We start from the raw sequence: 12,199 nt of genomic DNA on the forward strand, positions 1-12,199 counted from the left end.
ACCTCGGCTCGATCGATGGTCCTAAAAACGTCGAGTGAGCTTGATGGGATTCCAAACGTAAATAAATCATATTACCGCGCGATATTAATCTTGAATCTTTCATCGCAGTCCCGCAATTTTCTAATATTTTGTATTAATTTCGCGCATTGCCTTGGAACGTTCCGATCGAATGGGAAGCTCGACGTTTGAATTAAACGTCCAGTAGGTGACGAACAGCAAATATTTGACACTTGAACAAATAAAGATGATATGAAAATATTTGAGAGTTTGCTCTTGTATTACTATATTACTCTGCTTATTACACTGCTGCTACACTAATAAAAATTCACCGCTCCAGAATCCTTACTCCGATTCAAATTCAATGATTATTATCGTTCCGAGCAGTTGTAGCGAACGAAACAATTAAGCAAAGTATTCGAGGAATTATATCAGGAAACGACGGCGCCTTTGGTCTCGCATTCTATAGACGATGAGGTTAGGTTGCGGATTAAAGGAAAATCCCTAATACCATTTTCCTCGCCATTAGAGGGTTTATTGATCCCTGGATTCTAATCCACTTCAGCGGGAGCGATGCATCTACTCAATGCGAACATCTATTCAGAATGGAATGCCTTCTCGAATCGAATGAAGCGTACTTTCCGCGCAAATGGCGCGCGCCGCGAATCCCAAAAAGTGATAATCTCGACATTTCGAATTTATTTGTCCGTTTGTCGAGGTTCTCCAGGTTGCACTCTGCAGACGTCCTATCATGCTCCAACAATTTTACATGGTCTAACGAAGAGGACAGCTCGACAACCCGAAAATTCATGTAAATTTTAACCTCTGCGAAAGTGTACTTCAAGTGACGTTAACAACCTGACTATAGTCAACCCTCTGCTTATACCGTTTTTATTCAATATGGCACATCAAATTTTTATATATACATTCTATTATTATTATTATTGAATTTTTAGTGTCTCGTACGTTATTGTCTTCTATTTTACTTAATTTACACTCAACTATAATTAACATTATTTGCCATGCTGACAAAGAATTAGGATGCTTCGTACAGAAAAGAGGTGAACAATTTCAATAAAAAAAAAAGGGGGGGGTGCTGATTAATGAACGTCCAACATAGGAATAAATTTCGTTCCCGAAACGCGTCCCGACGAGAAATTTGCATAATAAAATCCACGCGGTCCAAGAGAGCAAATAACAACTTTGGGAAAACGGTGGGAAATATAACTTGGCCGATTTTCGCGTTTCGTCGCTGGACGCGATACATTTTATATTCGTCAGAGGATTAATATTATTCTCGTTTCGTCGAGCGATATTCCCCAAAACCGCGGTCGGGACTTTCCAAACACAACCGGTTTGCACATCGGCCAACGAAATTGTCCTGGCAAACAGAGAAGCGGCTGATGAACATATATTAATTTGCCGTGCAAACAGACGATCGCGGCCGAGGCTTAACCCGCTCCATCGGCGATATCCGAGCGCGGTCGCCGCGGGATGAATTTTTACGCGTCTCCCGGGCTCGCGCGAGTGTTGCGTAAATCACGTGCAAACGACGACGCTGGGGTACACGTGTAAATATACAGGGATTCGCCGGGAAACTGGTGGGCGATCGTGTTTGCTCGTATTGGGCAAGGGACTACTTGTCGATTGGTTTCTATTCGATAAGTATTCGAACAGGTATTCGAGTAGGTAAATATTTGAATTGGCAGGTATTCGATTAGGTACATATTCGAGAAGCATTCGGATGGGTATGTGCTCGATGAGTATTCGAATAGATGAATGTTCAAAGAGTATTCAAATAGTTAAGTATCCTATTAGGCAGACGTCCAATACGTATTCGAATAGGTGAGAATAGGTTCGAATTGCTTAGACATCCAAAGTCTTACCATAAATTAATTAAAAAATATAGAACATCAAAAATCAATATTCACTTCTCTCTACCGATTTTCAACGAAGTAAATCGAAGAGCCTCCGTGGAACCCACCCCATAATTCGTCCCTGTGCATTTTCTGTGGCGCCAACCGACGAGCTTGTGCAAATGGTGAATCTAATACCATTAAAGTAAAGCCAAGCACCGGAATACTATCACGATAGCCAAGAGTCAAATATTCAAATACCGGAATTCTCAAACCTCGTCTAAAAATTTGGGACCAATCGAGTGCCATGCTCGTTCCCATCGATCACGCGGATTTTATGTATCCCGAAACTCCTTGAGTCCCAGTCGGACATCCGGTCGTCGCGCGTTTCACGTCAGGACGGAGATTTCAAGTGTTTCATTGTTAAATTTTTTACACACTCCTCCCCCGACGAGATTTTTCCAGTCTTGCGGAACGCTGGACAATGAAAGGCTCAGCGCAGCCCGCGCGTCGTTCGATGGTCGTTATTTATTGCGCGACGGAATCGCGATAAATAACGACCGCGCGCTGTCGTATTAATTCTTTCCGTGCCGCGTCCGGCGGCGCGCGATAATGGAGAAATAACGTCTGATAGTAAATCGGCCCGGGCGTCGTAAAACAAATGTATTTATCAAACGAAAAATTCAAATCGAGACGGGCGCAGTAACTCCTATCTTCGGGATCGCGAATGGAGAATCGCGAATCGTTGGTTTTCTTTAACGGATGTACGGTGATACTCTCATTAAGATAAATTCAGAAATATAAACATTTTAATCGAACGCTGTTTACTTGGTAGCCGATCGAGTTTCATTTATTCAGTCGCCAGCCAAGCGAGTCGACGGGTAGCTCGCGATAATTAAAAATAAACAGTGGCAGCTATGATTCGTGTCATTATATCCAGGAATTACTGTACCAGCTTCACGAAGAATGAAAAGGAAATAAAAGTTCCAACTTGTTAGTTCGGGATATTAGGATGCTAATCGAAAGCTATGCGTTTGCCAGACACGCCAAAGTTCGCGAAAACGAACCGTTTTCTAGAGCTTTAATCCCTAACTCGATTACTCGCTTAAAGCAATTAAGAGCAGAGCATTTTCCTAGAAAATAGCACGTTCCGAGCGTTTGTACTATAAACCCCAATCTAGAGTCGGCTCACACGCGCAGAGAATTGCGCGTTAGACTGTCTGGGCCTTTAGTAGATTATTCTTAACCCCGGGGAAGAACTCGACCTTGCAACAAGATTTTCTCGGCTTCGGGTCGAGGTAAAAATCGCTTTGCAACGACAGGATCGCTACCAACCCGGCTTTCGAGTATCTACGCCGCTACCAATCCCGCTTTCAAGTAACTAAACACAATCTACTCCATTAACTTTACAATTTTAAAGTGTGTTTCGCGATTAAATAAACTCGATAAACACGGGACGTTTATCGAAAACTCATTGATGCTTCCTTTTTCCACGGTTAACGTCATTTGCTTAACCGCGTGTCCAACAACGTTACAGGAGCCGACTTTCATCGAAAAACTGCATTATCTGGAAATCGTTTTACCGCAAAAATGAATGCATACCCCACCGCCCGACACGCGTAATTTGTCCCCCTTTCATCCGGAGCACGGTTCACGGTGCATTACCAGGAAATTCGCTTATTTTATGTCACTCATTTTTGAATTCATAGCCATCGCAATTTTCCGCGATATATACGCGGCACTCGCTTGAACGTCAATGTCCACGTCACGAGGACTCTTCAACCGGTAGCAGCCGCTAACTTTAGCTCGAGCATAGAGTAAGTTGATTCGATAGAAAACGGGTATAGTAATTAACCGGTTTTAGTAATTTACATTTCATTGCAGTGAAGTACGCGTATGGTATACACTTTGTAGTAAAAGGGAATATACGATGAGTCAAAGGGTAACACTTGAGAGTGAAAAAATTATTGAATAAAAAGTAAGACGATCGAATATTTAATTTATGTTTCGATTTTGGCAGGGCTCATGTTCGGAGTATTAAATCGAAATTTTACGAAATAATTTTCTTGTCACGGGATGAATTAGCCAAAATATGTGGGGTGAGATTTATGCAACTAACATTTTTATATATATTTCTTGTAAAGAAATCTAGCTTAGAATAGTAGAATCTACCCAGGAGTGTAGTAGGAATCTGAATCATAATAGAGGAATCTACTCTGGAATAGAAAAATGCAATTGATAATAGATGATAATAGACGAATTTGTTCTAGAATAAAGATAGCTAGCTCAGAATACAAGAATTTACTCTGAAATAAAAAAAACATCGGGCTCTGAATACGCCAGTCCAGTCGATTTGTCGTCTCCTGCGACAATTCAACACCGAATTCCCTGCAACTTTCGCAGCCGACCTCCCCGATACTCGCTCGTCCGCCGATTAAGAAACGAAATTTCAATCTTTCGCCGAGCTGCTCGTAGTTTATTTACGTCGTACGCGTGTCAGTTGACTCGCACCGGCCGAGTCCCGCTCTCGTTGCCTGTATCAATACGTAATGTATTTGCACTGGCGTCTGCGTGTGCCCCGTGTATTTATGCACATATCGTTGGGAATATGTGAATCCACAGGTACAAACGCGCGTTCGCACGCATCCGACCGTGTACACAAACACGAGACGCCGGGAGATCGCTCAGCCATAAACCATGGCGGTTTACGTTATCGTCTGGTCGGATCTACCCGTCGGCAAACTGCTGCAATTTGGCTAACGCTCCTTGCAGGCTGTGTGCTCGTGGAAATTGATAGGGCCGAAACGGCGCGCCCTGTGGTGTCCTGGGCGCACGCATCGGCTCATCCCGACGTGCCAAGGGTTTTTTTTGTCAATATTTTTACAACGAGGCGGGGTGATAAATGATCCCACCGGAAGACGTCTACGTCGTCGAACGTGCAACGTGTTCCGCGGCCGTCGAAGCGCAATCTTTACGATCGATCTGACGTTCGTCGACCCTTCCAAGAACATCGCCGAATTGATTAGACCAGATTTTTGGGGGAAACTTGACGCGGCGATGCAATTTTCGAATGTATCGGGTTCTCCATAAGAAAATAGGTCTAAATGCAGTGGAGCACCTAGACGCTGCAACGGGATCCACCCTTCAATTGGTCTGCTAAAATATTTGGCGCGGTCGTTGGTCCTATCGGTAGACATTTATCTCGATTAGCGTGAGTTAAGGGGGACGGCGAAAAGGGAACCACGTGAAGTGTTACGCACTGATTTCAATGAAATATCGTATGCGGACGGTGCGCCATAAAATATTAGCCCTGTGTTCGATCGTTCGCGCATACGACAAATATTTGAATCGATATTTAACAATATATATTAGGTTTCGCTTGTGGCACATGGTATCTCTGCGGTTCAAATATTTGTGTGATACGCACTGTCCACGGGATTACAATATATCCAATAACGAGATATATCCAATATATCCAATGATAATATAACACTATGTCGTATTAAATTATTTATAAGGCACCATGGAATACATGGCAACGGGTAAATGTAACTGCTATGGTAAATGTTAACGGCTTTTAAATGTACAATATAAAACCTCACAGAGGATGAAGAAAAAATTAGCAGACTTTTCACGAGTAAATAACTGTTAAAATTGATTCTTTATCTCGCCTAATCTCTTCCGCGCACATTAGTACACCGTAATGTGCACCGAGAAGGAAGAATGCCCGTCCATATAGCTGATAATTCTCCAACACGAGCGGAACGCATTAAAGCACAATAAAGTACCTTGCCCGCTCGTTTGAATAAGCTTTCATGCGGTCTAATCATACTGGGTTCAATTTAATAGAGGTACGCATAGTGGAATATTTCGTGGTATTTTCACTCGTGACCCGTGCATTATTATCTGCGCGGTAAATTTATCAAAATACGCTTCCCCAATTTCACTCGAACGTACGTTTAAGTAACCGCTTCAAAGGGTGGACAATGGCGCATCGATTCGAGTTTTAATAATCGTCGCGGATAAGAAAATTAACGTTCATTGAACATTACCTTGGAAAGAGATTATTTTGCAAGGGAAATATTATAGTTGGGAAGATTTGTTTCCACACAAATCAGTCTAAATAATCAACGACTCAACCTTTCCTCCCATTATCAATAATATCCGAGAAAAAACAGAATATTACACATTGCTATCACCAAGTGTTCCTCATTCGTTTCGCGACAGACCCTATATTTGCAACGAAACTTACGGCAGGCGATTTCAACGTGTCGTTTCCATCGACGGAGTCCAAGTCGAACTATAGTGCGAGAGTTGTTTCACCAGTCAGCCCTGGCAGAGAACGAGAATGAAAATGTTGGCTGTTTGTCGGTCCAGACGGGGCGAAACACGCTGGATGGAGAAGGAGGGGACGGGGGGGGGGCAAACGATTGCGCGTCACGCACCGCCGTGTCTGGGTGCAAATTAAAAATCAATTTCAGGAGCGGGTAATTCGAAAGTGTTCGGACGGCTGTTCCACCGGACAGGGCGGGCGAGTTCGAGCGAAAGCCATTTTCTAAAAGTTTTCGCGACCCCGCCGTCGGGGCGGGATCCCAAAATGCTGGCCAAAAAGAGAGCTGCTCGGTAAAAGTTTTCAGATTTGCCCGAAACTTGACGTATGGGGCTTCTCTGGGCTTTCGGGCTGCGAGTATCGAAATTTTTGATATCACGAAGAGTTCCATTATTCGCATGGCGGACCTGATACGGATGACTTGCGCGCTACAAAGTTGTTGATTTTGCATAAATTGTTTGTTAAATTGCTAATCTGCATTTCATACATACAGTCTTTAAATATTAGTTCGATTTAAATTTAAACTTCGAGGTTTCAAGTGGTCAGCGTTCCTTTACCCAGTTGCAACGCTCTAGAAATCGTCTGGCCAATCAGTGTCGGCTCTCAGGTACGAGCTTTCGAAACTTCTCTCGCGAGATACGTGCTGAATCCGCGCGATGAGTGATGTCAGCCGAATGTGTACTTGTATTTTCATCCCCCCCGGAGGGGTTGGTAGCTCCAGGCCAAGGCTCGCGCGCTCCCTCGTCCTCTCCTACCCTCCTTGTAACGGCAAGCTCTCCCGGCGCTCGTGCATTCCTTCCCATCCCCCGGTTGGCGACCCCTTTTTTCGGTGCTTTCAAGCAATGCTCCGCCGGCGGAACGAAGTTTTCCGGGAGAACTAAAGTCATTTCGTCGGTGCAATCTAAGTTAAGTGACTTTCAAGAGCCCCGACGACTAAACTCGCCTCCGGGTGGATCGGGTCGCGCGAGGACCCGATCAACCCTTTCTCTCCCGGTCGCGGGGCCTTTAGTGGCACCGTTCCGCCGTCACTCGAGATCTAACGAGGATTACGTCGTCCGTTGGGTTTCCACGGGTGCTTAGGCACCTGAGAAATCGACTCGAAAGCCACCATTCTTTCCGTCGACTCGGTGGCTCCGGGCTCGCCCTTCGCTCCTCGCGGCTCACGACTCGATATCCCTTCGCCGCGGACAACCGTAGGGGAGGACGAAGACTAACGGTTCGGAGTTGCATCGTCTACGGGCATTTTTCCGCGCCGCGTCGTTTTTTTGTGCTCGAGAAACGTCGCGGGCGCGCCTTTGTCGAGTCGAAGACTGATGAATTCGAGGTGTCGCGATTGGGGGTGGGTTCGATAGGCTTAAGGTCGATGAGGCGTGAAAGAATTGGGGGAAAGTTTCGTCTCGGGTTGCGGGAATAAATTGTTATCGAATCTTTGGGGATATCATCTGAACGTCGATAAGATGGTAGGCTGGGAATGTTGATGCAAATTTTTTCATACATTATAAAGAAATTGGTTGATTCGATAATGTATTTAATATTATCAATTGTGTACTTCATATATTAATAAAACGTATAGTAATAAAACGATATAATACCTATATTTGCACTGTCCTATTCGATCTAAATTTCAGCAGCTACGCCATTTTTTATTCCGCTAACCTGAATAATAGTATACACTCGATCCAATGAGAAAAGGTCCCTTTTGGAAGTACTAGTACTTCATTAAGCCAGGGAGTACACCGCGGAAAACCCAGAAGAAGCCAGCTGTCGCTTTAATCGGACGCGTTCCGTGCAATTTTTACGCTCTACCCCTGTTTCGCATAGCGGCACGTCGCTATTAGCGCAAATCCGTGGAAAAACGCGTAGATATCCGAGCGTAAGACCATTGACACCAGAAACGAGCGATGGAGCCATTCCGGACGCGACGACGCGCCGCGATTGGCTCGATTTTCGAATAGTCACGGAACGGTTGCTAGCTCGTAAATACAGTTATTTCACTTTTTTCCCCGTTTTCTGCTGGCAGAAAACTGACGGCTACCAAGCTGAGCACACAGAACGGCCAAGCTGTATATGCAGACGGATAGAGGCGAATGAATCATGGAGCCGTAAAGTGATATCGGATGGAACAGAGACTAAGTACATGCAGGTGCGTAAATGGTGCCTGTGTGCATAGCTGTTGACCACCAAAAACGGACGCCTCGCGCCGCAAATTGCTAGAGCAATTGCAACGATCATGGTAACGCCGGTGGGCTCCGGGATTCTCTCTCTAACTGGCGCGGTTGCTGTTTTTTAAGCGTCGCGCAGTTATTCCCTCCGATCCCTGTTCCGCGGAGCGTTAAGAATTTCATTCGAGGCGCAGACAGCGAATGGAAACTTTGGATAGTGAGTTATTCGCAATTCTGTTATATTATTGGACAATCGTCGAGGCAGGCGTTCGTTTAATTACTATAAATTACGATTTGTGTGGTTTAGAGCGTATTTTTGAGTCAACGAATGATGTATTTCGATGGATGTTTTTGGTTTGTTGACTTAGAAGAGTATATTATAATATATTTCAATATTATTTATATTAAAAATATAATTATTTTACCCAAGTACACGACAACACGGACATTCTGTACAGTCGACGAAACTCTGCAAAATTGTGGCAGCCTTAATCTCGATTTATTTCCGTCGCCAAGAATAAACCGCTTTGTCGGTTTTGTCGCCATTTAAGATGCACCCCATTTAATGAAAACGACCGCGGCGTTCCTTTTCTTTTTTTTTTTCTATCTCTGGTTTTTTCGTCGCAACGCTGATCAATACTGTATCAAGAACCACGGGACGAACGGGGGAGGAGACTCGATGTGATTTGCACAGGTGCGCATTATTAAATTCGATCTCGTTCACCACGGCCATTGTTAATTCGGCAATTATACGCAGCCGTGACTCGTTACCAGCCGGTCATGCACAATTGCGCCACACTTCCAATTAAAAATCTACGATACACCGATGCGAATTTATCGGTTTATCTCTTGAGTAACGTTGTTTTCGGAAGCCGACTCGCGTACAAATAACATTGTTTACCGTTGTGTTTAGCCCCGTGACGTATTGCCCATTAATACCAACGATACGTGTTTCGGCCAATTTCGAAATTCCTTCGTCGACACATTTTTCGCATTTTAGCTTTAGAGACGATTTTATCCTTTGCTCATATTGATGTTTATGGCTAAAAGTGTTGTAACTACTGCGAATGGTCATGCGCTTATGAAACATAGAAATACAGGACATATGTGAGAATGTACACGAACGCACAAATATAACATTATGTAATTCCAAACTCTCGTTAAAAAAAATGAATTAATCAAAGGTTATTTATCTTTGCTCACACCCGATGAAACGCACAATAAAATTTTCCTCGCCCGAGTATTTTGACACTTTGACGATACAATGGTCAGCTCTAATTCGACGCGTTCATTGTTCCCTCATCTCGTGTCATTCCTTTCCGCAGTTCTGCCCTGACAACTAAAACGTTCATCGCGTTGCAATTGTAACGGGACCTGTTAACGAACGACGCGCGCGAAAACTTTCGTCAAAGGGGCCGCCAAGTTCTCGTGTATTTTTAACTCCAACGCGGAAAGGAACGAGTTAAGGGGCCATTGTCGCTCGGGAACGGAAAGGAGGTATTCTTTGGGAATTTTTTGCTACGAAGGTATTAACGTGAACGGTTTCAGACTTTAGTTGAAGGTTGGAGAACGTGTATTCTACGCCATGACATTTTTTAATGTGGAAAACACTAACGGAACGTGCATGCATGACTTATTTACGTGCAAAGCGAAATACACGTACACATGTTTCTTTATATTTGTAAATATACATCATTTTTCTTTTTAAATCTCTTTAGGCTTCTGTGACAGATACGAATTTATGGTCTTCGCTTTAGGAAGATATGGAATACATAGCATTTTTTAAAGTAATAATGAAAAATCTCGTCGAGAAACTCACCCAGGAGCTTCATGACCTGGGACTGGCTGATAAAGATGTTCAGGTATCCATCGCTGCACCCGACCAGGACCAGAAGGATGAAGAATTTGCACCTCAACAGATTGCAGTATCCAACACCCCGCCGCATTGTCTCACATAGTAACATCACGCACACGCGCGTAAACCGTGCCCCGAGCACGCGGCCTTTTTTCTATCCCAAACACGTGACAGCCAGTCGACAGTCACTAGCGAACTTCACTCGTTTTCCTTTTACGCGGGGGATCATCGTACGACACCGTTCGATACGCGACGGATCATCGACACGATCGATCGCCGCGCGAGCCTCGATCGTTCGACGTCGAACGTTCGATTCTTCGATTCCCGCTCCGACTTTAAAAATACTGGCGCCGGCAATCGCTAGTTCGCGCAACCATTTGGCGGTCAAATAAGCATGCGACACGATTGGAGCGAGCTCGGTTACGGTTCATCCATCGTGGTGTCAGATTCAAGTAGATCGAGACGGTCACATGGCGTCGTGGTCAGACGCGAGTCGTAGCGTGACGTCTGTGACCGCGAAAGGACGCGCCAACTCCTCGTCGACGTCGGGACGCAACTGAACGGCCAACCCTCGCGACTGGGAAACCCCGACGACGACACGCGACTCGCGCATGCTCGCGGACGGGGTGCGACGGCGAACACGCAAACGGCTGACGAATCACTGGATAAAGCACGCTGTGCGTACGTATTGCGAATCGCGGTAAGTGTAAGTCACACCTTCGGATAGCTGGCGAACCTCGGTGCGACGTGAGAATCGGCGAAATATCCGGGGAACGTGGAATTCCCACGAAGCTCTCCCATCCTTTTGTTCCACTTCTTTACCTGCTTTAGGAGAATTGTTCTTAAAATGAAATTTGATGGTTTAGGAATTAAAGAGTAGGTTGATGTTGAGCGGGATGTCTCGTTTTGGAGTCGAGAAAGTATTGGGTAATTGTTAATATCGGAAGATGACTGGATAACTCCATGAAATAAAGCAGAAGAAAATTTAATGATATTTTTTAATGATATTAGGTCGTCGTAAAAATTCGTGCCATTTATACTTCTATTTCTCAAATTAATATGTGAAACATGCTCTTAAGTGTCACAAGAAAAGATAATCTGTCACTCAAGTGTAACTCATTTCGCAATAGTTTCTCACCTCTCTCAGATAGTCATTATACCGTTACTAGAAAATTTCTGTGTTTTTTTTTATTAAATTTCGACACAGTCTTCGGCACGAACTTATGGAACGACCTAATATTAATTTGTCTTACTTGTGCTAATATTAACTGCCCATGCAAAATCGTACAGAATGTTTCAAATGTAAATATACAAAAATACAGACAGACAGATGTACAATTCAGAAAACAGAGTCTCGTTAAACGTCAATTCAAATTCGCCAGTTTCAAAGTTCTAAGACGCTTCCACGGCGAGGTGTTTGGGTAGGTTTAGAATAGAGATATCCAACGTTCGCTCGTGAGCCAGAAGTTTCCTATGACAGTAAATTCCCTTGACACCGTAATGCCCCATCATGGTACCAGAAACAGGGAACAGAGCGATAGTCTGGCTGTAACACGAGGAAACAGGTGCGAAGTAATAGTAGTACTCCAGAGATTGTAACAAAGACCCAAGCAAGAACAGAGTAATGCAAATCATTTGGAAATTCGTAGCAATTCGAGTTATTTTCGTGTGTTCGTTTGTAAAATATTTGTTGAAAATTCGATAAGCAATTTCTTCCAATCGTAGTCGTCGATACGTTAGCCGTGCCAGAGCGTCGAAACGATTTGTTGTACAGTAGCGCGTGTTTACCTAGAACAAATAAATTGAATTTTCAATAGAACAAATGCTTTAAAATCTTCGTTTCTCGAACTGTATTAAACTTTGTAAACGGGTCTTTGATTTTCCGTCGACAATTCGATGGAGCAGGGGGGCCGGTTCGAAAATGGTCGAATTTAATTAAAGTCTTTTCTCTTTCTAGCCATTAAATCCTCTTCCTCCCCCTCCCTCGACGACCCGCGGT

At 44.1% G+C, this 12,199-nt stretch overlaps 1 protein-coding gene across 1 annotated transcript in view; it reads right to left on the reverse strand.

The window, feature by feature from the left end:
- The window catches only part of LOC128876400 (tyrosine-protein kinase Drl-like), a 71,033-nt gene extending 60,290 nt beyond the window's left edge, over positions 1-10,743 (reverse strand). Inside the window, exon 1 of the mRNA XM_054122732.1 lies at positions 10,165-10,743. Coding sequence (XP_053978707.1) covers positions 10,165-10,309 — 145 coding nt within the window. The 5' untranslated portion in view covers positions 10,310-10,743. The remainder of the gene's footprint in view (positions 1-10,164) is intronic.
- Positions 10,744-12,199: the final 1,456 nt, after the last annotated feature.

This window comes from Hylaeus volcanicus, chromosome 5 (assembly GCF_026283585.1).
Source record: "Hylaeus volcanicus isolate JK05 chromosome 5, UHH_iyHylVolc1.0_haploid, whole genome shotgun sequence".
Classification (NCBI taxonomy): Eukaryota; Metazoa; Arthropoda; class Insecta; order Hymenoptera; family Colletidae; genus Hylaeus; species Hylaeus volcanicus.